At 50.6% G+C, this 18,355-nt stretch overlaps 1 protein-coding gene across 1 annotated transcript; it reads right to left on the bottom strand.

Annotated features, from left to right (window-relative positions):
* Positions 1 to 538: 538 nt before the first annotated feature.
* Positions 539 to 16,618, bottom strand: Npr1 (natriuretic peptide receptor 1). The gene is made up of 22 exons (XM_021158412.3): positions 15,521 to 16,618; positions 14,570 to 14,769; positions 13,848 to 13,961; positions 13,286 to 13,421; positions 12,876 to 12,967; positions 12,069 to 12,204; positions 11,794 to 11,878; positions 10,621 to 10,741; positions 10,011 to 10,085; positions 9,729 to 9,806; positions 9,316 to 9,420; positions 9,007 to 9,078; positions 8,757 to 8,913; positions 8,003 to 8,158; positions 7,592 to 7,760; positions 6,758 to 6,904; positions 6,541 to 6,664; positions 6,346 to 6,414; positions 5,381 to 5,555; positions 5,106 to 5,204; positions 1,263 to 1,354; positions 539 to 1,136 (listed from the first exon to the last, which is right to left on the bottom strand). The coding sequence occupies exons 1-22, from the start codon at positions 16,227 to 16,229 to the stop codon at positions 1,074 to 1,076; spliced, it is 3,174 nt and encodes a 1,057-aa protein (XP_021014071.1). The 5' UTR covers positions 16,230 to 16,618; the 3' UTR covers positions 539 to 1,073.
* Positions 16,619 to 18,355: the final 1,737 nt, after the last annotated feature.

Raw genomic sequence — 18,355 nt, 5'->3', positions numbered from 1 at the left:
TATTGAGATTACAGGTGTGAGCCAACATCTCAAAACATTGGGGTTGTTTGTTTGTTTGTTTGTTTTTTGAGATAACTGCCCAGGATGGACTTGAACCTTTGGTGTTCCTGTATCAGTTTCAGTTAGTGGCTGGGATTATAGGCCTCCCTCTTTTTGCTTTAATTTTTAACAACAGACACAACCCACATAAACAAAAGTTTGTTGGGACTCTTAAATTTTTAGCACTTGAGAATTCTGTGGTCTCATCAATTAAAATTGTAAACTTAGCTGGGGGTCAGGGGGTAGTGCATGCCTTTAATCCCAGCACTAGGTAGGCAGATCTCTGTGAGTTCCAGGCCAGCTTGACCTACAGAGTGAATTCCAAGACAGCCAGGTCTACACAGGAGAAACCCTATCTCAGAGAAAAAAAAAAAAGCCTAAAATTAGTAACAACAACAACAAAGAAACAAAGTTGAAGGTAACTCTTTTGGAAGCAGAGGGTAGAGAAAGAACATGCTTGTTTCCCAGAAACCCTCTCTCTCCCAAGAAGAGACTGTCACAGGAATAAAGACTTTAATGGTTTTTGCTCATAGGAGAAGCAAGGCAACCCCATGCCTCTCTTCTCCTCAGTGCACTGTGTGGGAAGGGAAGGGAAGTCGGAAGTCGGTGGGGCAGGTGGTGGACTGGGAGTGAGGGGAGTATTTGTGACACAGGACTGCCTGCCTCCTGCAAACCCTGAGAATCTCTTTCTCTCTCTTTCCTTCAGGTGGCAATTTCCCTCCCTCTAAGTCACAGTGGAGCTAAGTTGAGGGTGGAGAAGGAATCACTATCAGGCTAGGCAGCTGAGGGGGGTGGGGGGCAGGGCATGTGCTAGGGGAGTGACTAGGTATTTCAGTCAGCCCTATAAACTTGGAGGTCCCCCTCCAGTCCCCACCATCTCCATCCTCTCTCAGAGGTCACATCTGATGACTGCGCTGGTCAGGGTCCCTAATCTTTCCACAGTGGCTGAGCTGCTGTGGGAGAGGCGGAAGCTGGACACGTGTGTCATCGCTGGCACAGGGAGGGAAGGTGACAAAGAACAGCCGGGCAGTAGATCAGCCTCGAGTGCTGCATCCCCGCTCCCCAAGAAGCCAATAGGTTCGAACCTTGCCTTTGCCCTGGAGAAAATAAAAAAAAAAGGAGGTTGGTTAGGGAACAGCACACCTACTGGCCCAAATCACTAGAGGAATTTAAGTTACGGGAGTGGCCGGGGAATCCTCCAGGATCTAAGTGTCCTTCTCTACCTTCATTTCCACGTCACCTCGGAGCTCTAGCTCAAAACCATCGAACTCTTCCAGCACAGCCTTGGTCTCCGAAGACAAGTGGATCCTGAGGGCTTGAGAGAATAGGGGAGGAAGGTGAGGAGCGCCAGGGGTGGGAGCAGCAGGGGGCAAGCAGAAGCTTGATGGGAACACAGGATGCATGGCGGGATGCATGGCTGGCACTTGCTTCCTTTAGCTCAGGAAGTTTCAGACGATCCTACATAACACACACATACATTTACCACACACGCTTGTGTTCTCCACAAGAGCAGGAAGAGCTCTGAACTGCTGAGCTGTCACTCTGGCCCATCCAAGCCCTGTTTGCCTCTCTTTTGAAGAGCTCATGTTATCTAAACTGCCTTTGACCTCCTGACCTTCCTGCCTCCATTTGCCATGTGCAGCAGTCTGGTTTCTGTGCAGTAGGTAGGGGATTGAACTCAGGGCTTTCTGCCTGCTGGGCGAGCACTCTCTGGAGTGAGTCATCTTCTCAGCTCAATGGACACTTTTTAAGCCATCAATTGCCAGATGAGACTCAATACGGGAAGGGATTACAGAGTGTCTTTTTGACTGTGGAAAAACACTATGACACAGAATTGCTTTTGAGACTTACCCAGCTCCCGAGGGGGCGTACAGCACTGGTTAGGAACCCACACTGCAGATGCTGCTCCAACTCAGTATGGAGTTCAGCTTGGACTAGCTCAGATAACTAAAATAAATGTTCTTTGTCTCCCTAGTCTGTCAAAGGTCTACAGCGACAGTGCTCATTTCAAAAGGGTGGGTGCTGTCTGTGGCTTTAACTCCACTCTCATTCATCTGAGGTAGACTTAAGCACCTCAAATAAGCAAGTAAAGCACTCACAGAGCAGCTAAATGCAGAGTGGCACACAGGAAACACTATGTAAGTTGTTGGGATCAGTTAGTTGCCTCTACTGTGTGCGTGTGCGTGTGTTAGTATGCATGCATGTATGTATGTGTACATGCCTGGAGGCGGAGTTGTGAATTTTGAGTGTCTGTCACTCTCCAGTTTACTGTTTGACCCAGGCTCTCACTGAGCCCGGGCTTACTATGGAACTCCCTGTTTGGGCTAGCCTTGACTAGCCGGTGAACTCCAGGAATCTGCCTGCAGACCTGCCCTCTGCATGTCCCTCCCTGCAGCGCTGGGGTTACATGGCTCTATGCCTGACTGGATAGTCAAATGCAAGTCCTCATCTTTGAATAGCATTTTACGCAGTGAGCCATCTCTTTAGACACTCCATCTTACCAGCACACACACCTTTTTGTGAAACAGTTTCATCTGGCCAAGGCTAACCTGAAACTTCCTCCTGCCCCAGCCTCCCAAGTGCCGGGATTACAGGAATGTACCATCTGCGTGGATCAGTACATTCTCTTGTTATGGATGAAGAATTGAAATCTAGGGCAGGTCTGCCCAAGCTGTCCCATTGAGGACCCATTGTTCCCACTAAAGCCACTCCCACTCTGACCTGTGTCTTCGTGGTATCTCTTATTGCTGACCCACTTTTGAGAAGGTATTCTGTGAAGACTGATCTCTGAGAGACGTTCTTTCCTACCGGTCAGCCCCAGACATAGGTGCAAAGGATATCAGCTGAACCGCACTTCTTTGGGCTTTTAGGGCTTTTAGGGCTGGCTTCTTACCAACAGGCTCTGGTGAGGGTCATATGGCCTTCTCAGCCTGATACTTGGTAGCTGCTTAGTAACTATTGACTTTACTGAATGTATCAAATATAGCAGGGAGCTGTCTATAGTTCTAGCACTTGGGCACTTGGGCAGTTAGAGTGAAAAGACTGAGATTAGCCTGTCTGTCTCCAAGGTGTGTGTGTGTGTGTGTGTGTGTGTGTGTGTGTGTGTGACAAAGGTGGTCAATCCTAGCACTCAGGAGGCAGAGGCAAAGGCAGGCGCAGGCAGATCTCTGTGTTTGAGACCAGACTGGTCTACAAATCAAGTCCAGGACATTCTTTTTTTCTTTTTTCTTTTCTTTTTTTTTTTTTTTTTTTTTTTTTGGTTTTTCAAGACAGGGTTTCTCTGTATAGTCCTGGCTGTCCTGGAACTCACTTTGTAGACCATGCTGGCCTCGAACTCAGAAATCTGCCTGCCTCTGCCTCCCAAGTGCTGGGATTAAAGGCGTGCGCTACCACGCCCGGCCTTGCTGCTTGTTATACAAGCAAAACGAGAGAGAGAGAGAGACAGAGAGAGACAGAGACAGAGAGAGAGACAGAGACAGAGAGAGAGACAGAGACAGAGAGAGAGACAGAGAGAGAGAGAGAGAGAGAGACAGAGAGAGAGAGAGACAGAGACAGAGGGATGGTGAAACAATCCTGGGATCTGGCTGCACTTAGGTGCGGGCCAGAGGATCAGGAGTTCAAGTCAGCCTTGGCAACCTGAGATACTACCTCAAACAAACAACAGCCACATACACAAAAATAGAGGAAACAGAGGGCAAGATCAAGGGAGGGGTGGAAACAAGCATTTATTAGATGCCTACTGCCTACCCAAAGAATTGTGCTAGATCTTTTACAATAATGAAACAGGGTTACTGCTGTATGGAGGAGCTGAGGCCCAGAAATGATAAATGACAGTTAGTTACATGCTTGGCATTTAATATTGTATTCTCATTATTTTTTAAAAAAGATTTATTTATTTTATGTAAGCACACTGTAGCTGTCTTCAGACACTCCAGAAGAGGGTGTCAAATCCCATTACACAAGGTTGTGAGCCATCATGTGGTTGATGGGAATTGAACTCAGGACCTTTGGAAGAGCAGTCAGTGCTCTTAACCACTGAGCCATCTCTTTAGCCCCTTCTCTCATAATTAAAAAAATTTTTTTATTACCATTACTTATTTATTGTGGGTGGGGGAGGACATTTTCAGACTTTGTTGGGGGGTCATTTGTTTTTTGTTTTGTTTTACAAGACAGGGTATCATCATATAGCTCTTGCTGTCCAGGAACTCACTCTGTGGACCAGGCTGGTCTCGAACTTTGAAATATACCTGCCTCTGCCTCCTTAGTGCTGAGACTAAAAATGTGCATGTTAAAGTTTTTAAAAATAAAATTTAAAGTAATGTTTATCCATTTTTGTATGTGTACATACATTCATGTGGGTATGTGTTGAATATATGGAAGTCAGAGGACAACTTGTGGAATCCAATCTCCCCTGGTACCATATGGGTCTCAGGGGTCAATCTCAGGTCACCAGGCTTGGCCAGCAAGCACCTTAATCCAGTGAGCCACCTCACCAGCAAAACACCTATCTTTGTGGGTGCATGAGTACATTAAATAAATAAATAAATAAATATTATTATTAAATAGACTTTGTTTCCCAAGCTGTTAGCTTAGGCCTGTTATCCCAGGTACTTGGAGACAACATCAGGAAAATTATAAGTTCATGGCCGGCCTGAGTTGCTTAATGAGATCCACATTAAAATAAAGAATATAAATATCTTATATCACATACCTCAGTGTTAGGCCACTTGTTAAAGTCTCTTTAAAAAATTGTGTTAGATTGCTTTGCTCAGATGCAAGCTAAAGAAAATGCTTTGAAAACACTTCTGTAGCTAACTAAGCTTTGGGGCTAAGGTGGGCTTAGTGCGTTTTCAACCCCATGTGTCACACACACACACACACACACACACACACACACACACACACACACACACCAATAGTCTTGATTTACAATGTGGTAGATACATGTATAGGGAAATGAGGGCAGGCAGAGAGAAGGCAGGAGCTAGCTGAGGAATTAGGTAGATAGAAGCAGCCGGATGCACTGAGTAGTCACCCTTCTCATTCCCCCAGGAGGGCCATCCTACCTTCCCCGTTAGACTCCATTCTTGAAGCTGTGTTGACTGTGTCTCCAAAGAGGCAGTATCGGGGCATCTTTAGCCCTACGACACCAGCACATACGGGACCTGGGAAGGGAAAAGAAAGGAACAAGAGTCCAGGGAAGTCAGAGGAGGTGAGCACCCCAGAAGAGGTAGGAGTTGGGATATGTGGTCCCAGGGTGTGTGGAGAGAGACAGGGGATAAAGGTTTAGTCTCGGACTTGTTCCTGAGTTTCAGCCTCTGGAGGCCTTCCGTGGTCAGACCTGTGTGAATTCCAATGCGCAAGCGCAGCTGTTCCTGGGGCCTATGGCGGATGCGGAAGGAGCGTACAGCATCTAGCAGTGCAAGTGCCATTCGGGCTACCTCTCGGGCATGGAGCTGTCCATTCCGCACTGGGAGCCCTGATACCACCATGTAAGCATCACCAATGGTCTCTACCTGTGGGGCGGGGGAGAATAAAGGACAAGCTTTGCCTGTGTTACCCGCCTACATTCTGTGCCTATCAACTGGCCTGTCAATGTACTCAGCCTCAACCCCAGTTTCTCTGGCTGTTCCTGGGTCCCCCCAACTCCTGTGTGTTTCTGCTCATCTCATGTTCTTGGTCTTTCTTTGTTTTTCTTCTTCTTCTTCTTCTTCTTCTTCTTCTTCTTCTTCTTCTTCTTCTTCTTCTTCTTCTTCTTCTTCTTCTTCTTCCTCCTCCTCCTCCTCCTCTTCTCCCTCTTCCTCTTCCTCCTCTTTCTCCCCCTTTTTCCTCCTCCTTCTCTTCCTCCCCCTTTCTCCTCCTCCTCCTCTTCCTTCTTCTCCTTTGTTTTTTCTTTTTTTTTTTTTTTTTGGTTTTTCGAGACAGGGTTTCTCTGTGTAGCCCTGGCTGTCCTGGAACTCACTCTGTAGACCAGGCTGGCCTCGAACTCAGAAATCCGCCTGCCTCTGCCTCCCGAGTGCTGGGATTAAAGGCATGCGCCACCACGCCCGGCTCCTTTGTTTTTTCAAGACAGAGTTTCTTTGAGTGTAGCTCTGGGGTCCTGTCCTGAAACTTGCTCAGTAGATCAGGCTGGCCTCAAACTCATAGAGATTTCCCTGCCTCTATCTTCAAGTGGTAGGATTAAAGGTGTGCACCACCACTGCCTGGCCTTTTCTTGTTTTGTTTTGTTTGTTTCAGAGGATCCCTCTGAACATTTTCTGACTGTCCATGTCTGCCTGTCTTTCCTATCTCTACTCATAACCTCACCTTGTACACATCAAAGTTGTCTATGACAGCATCAAAACAGGTGTACAGATCATTGAGCAGGGTGACCACCTGGAAGGCAAAGGAAGCCAAGAGAAATGGTGAATGAGGGCTCCCACCAGGGACAAGTGGAGAGTACTAACCAGGTGGCCAAGCTGACCTACCTGGCCTGTTGCCTGTGGCTGAACCCCGGCTTACCTGCATGGGTGTGCTCTCTGCTGAAAGAGCTGTAAAGCCCACGATATCACTGAAGTAGATAGTAACACTATCAAAGGCCTCAGCCTGGACTGTCTCGCCTCTCTTCAGCTGCTCAGCCACAGAGCTGAGGGGAGAGGGCAGGTAGAGACCAGGAGGTGAGGTGGGGTGGGGACAGGGCTATACGTTTGTGTGTGTATGTGCAGAATTTAGAACTCACTGAGGCAGAATCTGGTAAAGCAAGGCCTCAGCTTTGCGCTTCTCCTCCAGATAAGCCTGTGTTCTCTCCTCTACCAGTTCCTCCAGGTTGTTGGCGTACTGTTCCATGCGTGATAGCAGGTTGTCCAGGATGTTGCTGCTGTTCTCCCTGAGGGCCATGGGTTACAGGGTCGGGGGGAGCAGATGAGATGAGATGGGATGACTGGCAGTCCCTCGTGGGACTTCCTGGCAGTGCCCACATTATTCAGGCACTCACCATGCCTGCCCCCATCCTTAAAGACAGGGTCTCTCTAGGTAGCCATAGCTGGATCTATTCACATTATCAGGGGTTTTAGGTGAAAAGAGCAACTGGCCTTGAACCCACAGACATTTACCTGCTTCTCTGCCCAGCTGGAGTTCTTACTTATTCTTATTGAACACAAGTGAGTTTGAAGGAGGTGGATAGGGAGAGAAGCAGGGTGAGCCGAGGCTAGTGACAGGCAGCAGAGAGACATGAGTGGGAGAACTAGCTGGTGGGCATACTGGAAAAAAGAGACGGAAGGACTAGGCTAGGAGCTTTTGAGTAGGATTGAGACTATGGGAAGAGGCCGGAGTATTTGGCCCATACACTCTTATTTATCCTAAGTCTGGGGGTCAGTACAGGGCCGTGGGCAGGAAAGGGTGTGGGGTATCAATGTTGGCAGAGGAAGGAGTAGTGAATGGTAAGGAGCTGTTGGGACAGCCAAGTCATCCAGCTATGCAGATGCCTTTGAGGCTGTGATGGCTGCAGTGGGCTGCCACTGTAGAAGATTTAAGTGTGGGATTTACAGTGGCTGTAGTGGGAGAGACCACTAACTTGTTGAACTTGCGCAGCGCCAGGCGGATCTGTTGAAAGGGTGGCCGCTCCTGGGGATCCTCTGCCCAGCACCTCTGCATCAGCTGTCCCAGTTCCTCCAGGTGGCTCTGCAGATCCATGGAAGGTCGGAATGGGGGCTGCTCGCCCCGAGTCACACGCTCAATGATCTCTGTGTGGAAGGGGCACGCACTGAAGAGCGGCAAGCCTAGCTGGGCAACCAGCTGGGATAGACCTGTCTAGGTGGGGCAAGTCCAGACCAGAGCACAGAGTGGACTGGTCACTGGAAGCCACAGAGCAAAGGATAGTGGCTGATTCCCCACTCCAGAAGGAATGGTAGGGGTGTTTGGAGAGGTTCCCTCCTCTGGAGGTAGATTCGTCACCTGGCTGGGGTATAGGCCAGGTGATCCTCACCTTTTGGGCTGAGGTCCAAACCTTCCACATAGAAAACCCCACTTCTTAGGGCAATTTCCTGAAGGATGATACCAAAACTGTAGACATCCCCAGCTTGGGAGCCACGGGCAGGTGGCGAAGCCATTCGCAGGAGCTCAGGTGCAGTCCACAGTTTTTCTGTGGATCAGAGGTCAGGAGTCATAGAGGGGATAAGGGATTTTACATTCTGATGGGAAAAAGAAAAACTAGCAAATGAATATTATATTTCATGCGTAATAAATGCTATAATAAAAGTAAGCCGGGGTGGGGGGTGGCTGGAGAAATAGCTCAGTGGTTAAGAGCACTGACTGCTCTTCCAGAGGTCCTGAGTTCAATTCCCAGCAACCACATGGTGGCTCACGACCATCTGTAATGAGATCTGATGCCCTCCTCTGCTGTGTCTGAAGAGAGCAATGGTGTATTCCTATGCAGGAAATAAATAAATAAATATTTAAATAAAAAAAAAAGTAAGACAGGATGGTGTGATAATCTGAGAAGGCTGCGAAAATAAGCTGTCATATGGTTTAAGATAATCAGAGATCAAGGGTGTAGCTAGGACTCCTGTGCACATGGCACAGTGCTGAGAACCAGTGACCACTTGGTCTGACCTCCTTTTTAACCAATGAAGATTGAGCCTGCAGATGAGAGGTATACCCAAGTCATGCAGAGGTTAGGCCTCAGTTTCCCTTCTCAGCTGTGTTGGCAGCAGAGGCCTAGGGTCAAGAGTCAGACTTACTGGCAAAGAGGGTGTGTCCTTGCTCTGGCTCCGGGTCTCTGAAGCTCTCCAGCCCATAGTCTGTGATCTTTAACACAAAACGTCCATCTACCACGCAGTTGGATGACTTGAGGTTCCCATGGGAACCAATGGCCCCGTTGTGTAGAAAGAGCATTCCCTGGAATATTTAGGAAGGCGAGAGGGCTCGAGTTCATGACTTCCAAGCATGCCCAGCCCTTGCCTGGCATCCAGGGAGCTCCTCTGGACTCACCTTGACAATGTCATTGGTGAGTGAGTACCGAAACATCCAGTCCAGGGTAATACTCTCATTCTCTAGAATGTCCTGCTGGGGCAGCAAGAGTCAGACCCCCTGGGAGTAGGAGGAGGGTACAAGGGAGCTACTGGCATAAGCTTGGACAGTTGGATTTGCTGTAGTGCCATGCCCGCCCCTAACTCCCATTTACAGAGAGGCCAAGAATGGCCAGAAAGAGGAAGCTTATCTGGGCTCATGTGATCAATGGGGTAAGAGCCAGGGCCGGAACCCCAGGCTTCTCGACACACTCCCTCTTGTCCCGCTCACCTGTAGGCTCCCACGGGGACAGTACTCTGTGAGGATACAGATGTTGGGAGGGTCGGTACAAGCACCCACAAATCTGGTCAAGTGCTCATTCTGCACATCCCGCATCTGCAGGTGGGGGCAGCATCAAGGCCCTGGCAGAGGCTTCATACCTCACCAAGTCACGTGTTGGTTAACAGTCTTTCTCAGCCTCTGCTCCCTAACCCCTTGATTTCCTGGCTGTACCTATGAGGACAACCCGTCTGGACCCTGGAGGACCCAGTGATCTCTCATGACTGATCTCCTTTTTCCTACCCACAAGACTCAAGGACCCATCCCAGATGTATAGATCCTTCCATAATCAAGTTCTGTTGGCCGACTCTCTTGGAGTACCCATGGGGCCCTTCCCAAGCCACAGCCTTGTTCCCCTAAATTACATGTTTAAGTTCAAACAGGACTTTTCGGGTCAACTCAATGCGTTTCCGGTTCACACGTTTCACAGCCACGAGGTTGCCCTGAGCAAGAAATGGAGACTTATTATTCAGGAGATGGCCTGAGACGCCCATCTGCTTCTGAAACCCATCCATGACCCCAGCTCTCTACCTGCTTCTAAAAGCCCACCCCTGCCCTGGGACCACCCCTGCCCCCTGGCAGCCCACCTCAGAACCATCTCTTAGTCCTCAGAGCACACTCTACAATCTTTCCCCAGACCTACCTACCTTATAGTATGCTGTCTTGGCAAAGACTTGGAACTGGCCCTCCGTGGTTAGCAGGGAGCCATAATTGGAGCCTCGCTACAGAGATGAACAATAGTCATCTATTGGTCAGCCCAGAGGTCATTCTGCATCCTGGAAGTTCTAGATTCAATCACACTGCCCCTTATCTGTTTACCCTGCAGAGAGAGACTCTCACTCTTTAGCTCAGGCTGCCCTGGAACTTGTAGTAATGATTGCAGGTGTGAGCTACCCATGCCAGCTCCCACCCGCCTTTGTGTAGTGTACGAGACTCATATCTGTGTGCTTACTCAGACTATGTCATTTGACCTTTGAGAAAGCCTTGTTACAGAGACTGTAACTGCAACCCTCACCTAAGACAATGTCAGAGTGAGCAAGTGAAGGCAGAGCTGGGGGTTAGCCTGTTCTTTTATTTGGCTCTGGTTTTATGAGAGACGGATGGGCTAGCCTCAGACCTACAGCAAGATCTTCCTATCTTAACCACCCAAGTCCTGGGTCCAGGTGAGTCACCTCATCTAGAAGCTTCCGCTAACTCATCAGCCATTGCTCTTGGTACTCAGCTATCCCCATCCTCCAGAGACAGCAGTGTCCTCACCCCACTCAGGGTCAGCCGGCTGCCAGCGCTCCGAAGGTGCCTTTCCAGGCTGCTGGGCTGCAAGTCCTCCCAGCGCACCCGCCACAACTCTGAGACCAGCTCCTTTTCCAGCTGCATCTTCCTGGAATGTGAAGCCTGCACCTGAGCCCCGAACCCTGGTGGGGTGCTCCGCAGCCCTCAGAGCCCCAGGACACCCCACATGCTAAGGGATGCTTGAAGGAATCCTGTTCTCAGAGCTGAGAGCTGGGACTTGGAGCCTGAGGGAAATTCTAACTCACAGGGGATCTTACCCGACAGGGAGAAGTCACCTCAGCTCCTTCCTTTGGAAACTGGAGGTCTCTGTATCTTTTTTTTTTTTTTTTTTTTTAAATAAGACAGACATCTCACTATGTAGCCTGGGTTGTCCTGGAGCTCACTACGTAGACCAGGCTGACCTTGAACTCACAGAGATCCACCTCTCTCTACCACCCGAGTGCCGGAGTAAAGCTATGCACACCACACCCAGCTTCTACTTCATTCTTAATTATTACAGGATGCAGTGTCCTGAGTGTGGAAGTGCCTGGCACACATGCTCAGTCAGCACTGCTCTCTTCCCCCCCCCCCCCTTTCCTGTTTCCTTATCCTGCTCTGTACTTTTATTTCCCCACGCACCAGAGGCCAGGAGTGGGCTCGCTCACCTTTTAGGGTCAGTACTTAGCTCTCAACTGAATTGTCATCCAGAACCAACTCCTTTAGTTGAAGTCAGTAGCTGAAGTTTGTTTGTTTGTTTGTTTTTTGTTTTTTGAGACAGGGTTTCTCTGTGTAGCCCTGGCTGTCCATACTATCTATACACTAGGCTAGCCTTGAACTCACAGATTCATCTGCATCTGCCTCCTGAGTGCTGGGATTAAAGGCCTGCACCACCACCGCCCAGCCATCTGAAGGTTTTGAACTACTGCTCTCTATCTGGTCTCAGCAAAGGATGCTAGTCCCACATCAGCATCCGCTCTGCTCTGAAATCACTTCCCAGCTACTTTATGGCTTTAACCGATCCATGCTTTCCAGACTCCAATCTGGAGCTCTGCCTCCTCACGGAGGGAATGAAAGAAGTATTCTTTCCCCCCATTAGGCTTCCTCCCAGGCCTCCTCTCCTCCTGCTCCCTTCTCGCCTAGCACCCCTGTGCCTTAACTTACCTGTATATGAAGAAAGATACAATCAGAAAGCTAATCAGAGAGAGGCTGCCCACCAAAGCCAGAACCTCCAGTGTGGAAAAGTGGTCTGTGGGAAGAGTCCAAGTTGTAGAAGAGAGACTAGGGTTAGACAATAGGGAAGAGGAGTCGTCTGGTAATCAGTTGACTGATATGATAAAGGAAGGGCAGTCAAGTCCGGAGCCAAGAAGCCTCTGTTTAACTCCCTGGGGAGGAGGCAGTGGCTGCACATCAGGATTCTGGAATCATGGGCCTGTCACCTTGGTTGCAGGCTGGGTCCTCATTGTCAAAGCCACATTTAGGGATGTCAGGAGGTGGGTATCCCAGAGGCCAGTATAATCTGTGTTCTGACACAGCCATCAGCTCCTGGGAAGTACCATTAAAGTTCAGGACAACCTGAGGGAGAACAGGGGGTGGGGTGGGGTGGAGGAGGTGAGTGCCTGTAGCCTCCTGTACCATCCTGCCTCCTGCTTGCCCCTCTACTTCCAGGACCCTCATCTGGGCTACCAACTACTCACTAGGTTCCTGCTGTGACTATCCATGAGTTTTCAAACCCATGCCCATGGCATTATGGGGCAAAACCCTTGAACACTCAAAGGCTTTGCAGCAAAACACCCATAGGGAACCCCATTGGAAATCCCAACCCTTTATTCAAGAAGTTGGAATTCGTTGCAAGACAGAAATAATTCCAGGCCTAATCCCTATATGTCCCCTCTGGAAGGCCTTCACTGGTAGATTTGAATCTTGGTGCCTTTGACCCCTGTCCCTTCCTGTCCTTGCTACATTTACACAGTTGTACACATGCATTCTGCTAGGATGGGTCCCACCTATCTTAGGAACTCAAGAGCCTGACTCTATATTCCTTCTTCAGACCTGGGGTTCTGTGAGGGAGGAAGTCTGCACATCTCATCATTTTGCTTGCTCCCAGACTGAGGAGTTGAGCCTGCCCTATTTAGTATCTCATAGCTGTCCAAAGAATAAGCAGATACCAGGAGGGGCTGTGGAGTTAGGAGGATGAGTCGCCATTCTTGCTAGGCATTGTCTCCTTGGTGTAGGTGTGAACTTACCCTGAAGGCACCTGTCTCAGGATCCATATCCCAGAGGGAGAAATCAGTGTCCCGATCTCCATTTCTATCAATTTTTAGGTATCCTGTCACACCTAGGGCCACAGGGGAGGAAGGCTGTGTTTTGAAATAATGGAGGCTCAGAGATGCCTCACTTCATCCCACCCTCTCCTCCATCCCTCCACCCTCTACATCTCCAGAGATGTAGACACTAGTGTGGATATCTGCACGGTGGTGAAAAGGACAACTGTGCATGCATGCAGACTCGGCATGCAGAATTTTATGAAACTTAGGAGACACAGCTGGGTAACAGGCTTCTTCTCCTGCTGGGACAACGGGGGGGGGGGGGCGGGGGGCTCCAATCTCACCTCCAGCCCCAAAGCAGCCCATTCCACTTAATTCTAGGCCCTGACCTTGGAAACCTCGGTTCCACATCCGCTGAGTAATGTTCTCTCCATCAGTGACAGTGCCCCCCTGTGCCAGAGTCTCTGTCACTGCCTGGACATAGAGCAGGAGCCCATCATGGAAGGATGCTGGGATGATATTTTTCTGTAGAAGCAAGCAGAGCTCAGGCAGGGCAGATAGATAAAGGGCTCAGAGTGACAAAGTGCAGCGCTGTGGGCAGGGAACTGGGTTGAGGGGGGCGGTAGTGAGAGCTTGTAAGGAGATAGAGAAAACAACCATAGTCCACACAGATACTTTGCACCTCCAGTTCTCCTGACTCTGAGCGATGCTAGGCAGATAGGGCAGGATATGCCACTTGCATTTTCCTGAGGAGGACTTTAGGTTCAAGGGTTAATTTTGCCACTGCACCCCTCCACCGTCAGGAGAGATACAGATAATAGGCAGGGAGAAAGGGGAGATGGGATGTTGGGATGCCTGAGAGAGCAGGCTAGAGTAACAGAGAGCCATGAATTAGGGTCTGGAGAGCTGCACTGGAGGAGCCTAGGACCCTCCCTCTACCCCCCCCCCTACCAGGCCATCCTCCATGGTGAAGTTGAACTTCTTGTCAGCCAAGAGTTTTAGCTGCTTCAGGAATTCCAAGTACTCAGGATTATCGGGTTCTTTGTAAGTAATAATTTTGGCAGCCTAAGGGAGGAATCATTGAAAAGAGGAATGATAGGAGCTGACTCCAGTTCTTCCTGTATCCTGGAGTCATCTGGGGTCCTATCTCCCAGACCAGCCTGTTTAGGTTGGGATCAAGTTGAATGGCTTGGTGTGGTAGCACAAGCCTTTAATCAGAGCACTCGGGAGGCAGAAGCAAGAGAATCTTTGAGTTTGAGGCCAGCCTGGTCTGGATAGGTTCCAGAACAACCAGGAAAACACAGAGAGATTTTGACTCAAACAAAACAAAACAACAACAAAACAAACAAAAAACAAAATAAATAATAATAAATGAGACTAAGATCGAATCGAGCCCTGTGTCCTGCATGAGATGGCCCCTGTGCTTGAGCAAAAGGATTCAAGTGCTGTCTGGTCCATGGGTCTTCAATATCCTCCTACTTCAGGCCTATAAAATTATCTGTTTAGCCTCCGGACTCTGAAGTCCCTAAATGTCAAGAAGTGCATGGTTCAGCTCTAAGACTATCAAAAACCCATTTTCTGGAATCATTTCAGATACATAGGGGCAAAGTGCCCAGAAATGATGTTTCAATAGCTCAGAGTCCTACACCTGGGTTTCAAATCTCAGCACTCACCTGAAAGGCCTGGCGGGCTCTCCTATCCTGCCCATCTTCTCTTTTCCAAGGCTTCCTGGGAATAGGGCCCTGAGCACCCTGAAGGCTTTGCCCAAACACATCCAGGTGGAAGAAAACATAGTCCTCCCCAGTCAGGCCAGCATCCAGGGCCAAAAGCATCAGATTCCTGAAGGCATCCGGAGAACTGCAGATGTAGATAACTGAAGGAAAAGGAGGAAGAAGAGGGGAAGGCAGAGGAGGGGAAAGAGAGAGGAGAGAGAAAAGAGGAGAGAGAGAGAGAGCCACATGAGTGAACATACAACACACAAAGTACTACAAAGGAGGGAACTCTGATTTGTAGTCTCCAAAGGATAGCAACTCCTGGCTCAGTCTTGGGCCTTGTCAAGAGAATGTGAAAGATGGGAGAAGGAGGTATGAGGGATAGGAAGAGAGAGGAATGGGAGGAAGAAAGAGAAGGTGGGGCAAGGTGTGTGTGTGTGTGTGTGTGTGTGTGTGTGTCTATACGTCTGTGTGAGTGTGTGTGTGTGTGTGTGTGTGGGGGGGGACGAGGACCAAGACTGCAGGAAGAATCAGAGAATGACCAGCCAGAGAAGGGACACGAGAGCTCGAGAGCTCATGTGGGAACAATAGAAGTAACTGGAGGAAGAACGTGGTAAGTTAGAGCGAAAACAGCAGGGAGAAGAGCCAGGAAGCTGAGGGCGCAGTAGAACTAGGCCCTTCCGCGCTTAAGTCAAGACAGTCCGCGGCAGGAAGGTCACGGGAGACAGGAGGGGAGGGGGAAAGGGAAGGAATGCAAACCCCGCGCGGAGAGAAAGAACTAGAAACTCTGAGGTAGGAGTTGGGCAAGACTCTAAGAGGAGGAGGCCTGGCCCCCAGAGGCGGAATGCCAGGCTGTGGACTGGCCGGAGATCAGGCCGCTCGAGCCAGCCGTCTGGTGGGTGCCAGCCTCACCTCTGCCCTTGCGCTGCACGGTCCGTAGTAGCTTGGTGTAGTGGTCCGGGTCGCCCTCGACGAACTCCTGGTGATTGACTGTGATGTTGAGTCGCTCACGCACCCTCATGTACAGCCCCTCCACTATGAAGAAGCACGGCCGGTCGTCGCCCAGCCTATCTGCATAGAGCACCAGCGCCTGGTGCTCCCAGCCCAGCCGTCGATGCAGCGCCGTCACGAAGTCGCCCAGCTTGACATGGCTGGGTCCTGTGCGGGTGGTTAGCGCGTACTCATCCTTCACCCCGATGCCCAGAGCCGGGGCGCCAGCCGTCAGAAGCGGCACCCGCCAGTGCGCGGTGAAGCGCCCCACTGGGGCAGCAGAGTACACGCAGCCGGGGCCCAGGAACACCGCGGGGCTGTGCTCCCACTTGAGATCCACCGCGGCCAGCGGTGCGGCGGTGTCGGAGCAGACGCCCGCCGCGTTCTCGCTGCTGCCCAGCACCATACGGACCGTCCAACCCGGCAGCAAGTCTGGCCGAGCCTTCACCCTCCCGAGAGCCAATTCCACGGCCGGCCCTACACGCGCCCAAGACCACGGGTACGAGGTGTTGGTCAGCGGCAGCACCACGGCCACGGTCAGGTCGCCCGCGTGGCCGCCCCGGAGCAGCAGCAGCGGCGGTAGCAGCAGCAGCGCCCTTAGGCGCGGACGGACGCGTCGGGAACCCGGCATGGTCTCAGCGAGCGCAGCGACGGAGCAGCGCTGTCACCATGGTCTGATCGCCGTTCTCGGGCTCAGAGGCGAGGGTCGGGCGTCAAGAGCGCCCGAGCAGTAGCGAGGGAGGGGGCTGGGTTGAAGCCGCAGCCCCGAGGGCAAGCTGCCTGCCGAGGCTGCGACTGTCCCGCCTTCGAGCAGCAGCGCGGAATTGGGAGCGTCCGAGAGCGGAGGGTGCTTTAGAGCAGGTGGGAGCGAGCGCAGCACCCGAAGGGAGTCCGTGGAGAGCGAGAGAACGAGGGGGCGATCTAAGAAGAGCGAGGGGAGCGGGTGCGCCAGCGAGGAAAGGGGAGTGTGCGCTCGCGCTTGCCCCAGGAGTATGCCAGAAGGGGCGTCCGGCTGGCTCAAGTCTCTCCGGCCGTTCCGGAGGCGGGCGGGGGCGGGAGGGGGGGGGGGGACGACGGGACCACAAGGTCCTGAGCCAGGCAGCGAATCCTTCCCTCCCAGATTCGGTGACAAGAGAGCCGGGGGAGCCAATCCCGGCCCTTTAACTCCTTGCTCCCAGCCCTGACTAGGGCTGGTTCCCACCCTCGCGTGCGCCAGTTATTGCTGACCCTCTTCCCGCCGCGCTGTCCCTGCGCGAGGTTTCCCTCCCCTGGCAGCATCCGCGGGCGGGGCGCCTAGGCCGCGGGGGAACCAGGACTGAGGAAGGGTGTGAGGAAGCTGCCCCCCGCCCCTCTCCTGTACCCACCTCTTCTACCTGGCTCCTAGGGAAGAGGAAAGTAGAAGCTTGTTTGGATCTTGGCCGGGAAAGGTGTGTGTGGCTATAGGAGTTTGGGAGGGTTTCTGGAAAAGGCAATCAAGTAGAGGCGAGCCAGAGTCCGGGTTACCCAGTCCATCAATGAGTACCTCCCCTTTCTTCTTCGCCGCCTCCCAGATCGCGCAGATTAACAGAGCAAGATGACCAGGTGGGAGGGTGGAGTTAACTCTTTAGTTCCCCCAAATAATGATGGAAACTGGGGAGAGAATGTGGGTGGCTAGAGAAGAGATGTAACCTCGTGTGAGTGTTTTGTGTGGAAGATCGTTAAAATGGGACTGTGAAGTTCTGGTTGGAAATGACCACGAGAAGAATAAATGAAGGAGCGAGTCTTTGGGACGGAACGCCATGGGATTAGTCTGCCCTCTAATGGTTATCCGAATTCATTAACCGTATTGCGCCATCAATTTCGCCAGCCTTGGGCCCCGAACAGGATCTTAAGGTCAGCAAACATTTCGAGAGGACCGGCTGTGTCAAGTGCCAGTTAAATGCTGACGGCATAACGATGAAATATATAATATTATTATATATGTTTTGAGGACAAATAACCATAACACAATATACTTTAAGCACTGGAAAAAGAGACAGGGATATGCCCAGAGACCGAGATGAGAGCTATTAATTCTACCTGGATTGGAGCCAGGAAAACTTCCAAAGAGAGAAAAACTCACCGAGGGTCAAAGGATAAAAAAGGGTATTTGGGGCTGGAGATATAGTTCAACAGTTAAGAACGTTTATTGCCCTTCCAGAATGTTTATTGCCCTTCCAGAGAACCAGAGTTCGGTTCCCAGCACCTACATCAAGTGGCTTATAACCATTATTCCAGCATCTCTCTCTCTCCCTCACACACACACACACACACACACACACACACACACACACACACATCTGGCATACAAACACATATGCATGATTTAAAATAAATCTAGTTAAGAAAGGAAAGAAAAAGGTATTATGTGGAGAAAGCAAACTGTTGAAGTCTATTTTCTTTTTTTTTTTTTTAGGTTTTTCGAGACAGGGTTTCTCTGTGTAGCCCTGGCTGTCCTGGCACTCACTTTGTAGACCAGGCTGGCCTCGAATTCAGAAATTCGCCTGCCTCTGCCTCCCGAGTGCTGGGATTAAAGGCGTGCGCCACCACGCCCTGCTGAAGTCTATTTTCTATACATGAAGCGTTAGGATTTTTTATGGAGGCAGGCTTGCAGTCTCTCTGTTTTATTTAATTATCTTCATTCATATTTATTTTTATTTATTTTTAATTTTTAAAATTCTTTTTGGTTTTTCGAGTCAGGGTTTCTCTGTATAGCCCTGACTGTCCTGGAACTCACTT

The sequence above is a fragment of the Mus caroli genome, unplaced genomic scaffold (genome assembly GCF_978045245.1).
Source record: "Mus caroli unplaced genomic scaffold, Mus_caroli_1 scaffold_3, whole genome shotgun sequence".
Classification (NCBI taxonomy): Eukaryota; Metazoa; Chordata; class Mammalia; order Rodentia; family Muridae; genus Mus; species Mus caroli.
Note: the sequence above shows the minus strand (reverse complement) of the source record. Positions and strands in the feature narration are given on the sequence as shown.

Coding starts and splice junctions, on each gene's coding strand:
- Npr1 (XM_021158412.3), bottom strand. CDS start 16,229: ATGCCGGGTTCCCGACGCGTCCGTCCGCGCCTAAGGGCGCTGCTGCTG. Junction 13,422..13,847: donor TCACCATGGAGGATGGCCTG/GTAGGGGGGGGG, acceptor TTGCTTCTACAG/AAAAATATCATCCCAGCATC. Junction 8,914..9,006: donor TCACCAATGACATTGTCAAG/GTGAGTCCAGAG, acceptor TAAATATTCCAG/GGAATGCTCTTTCTACACAA.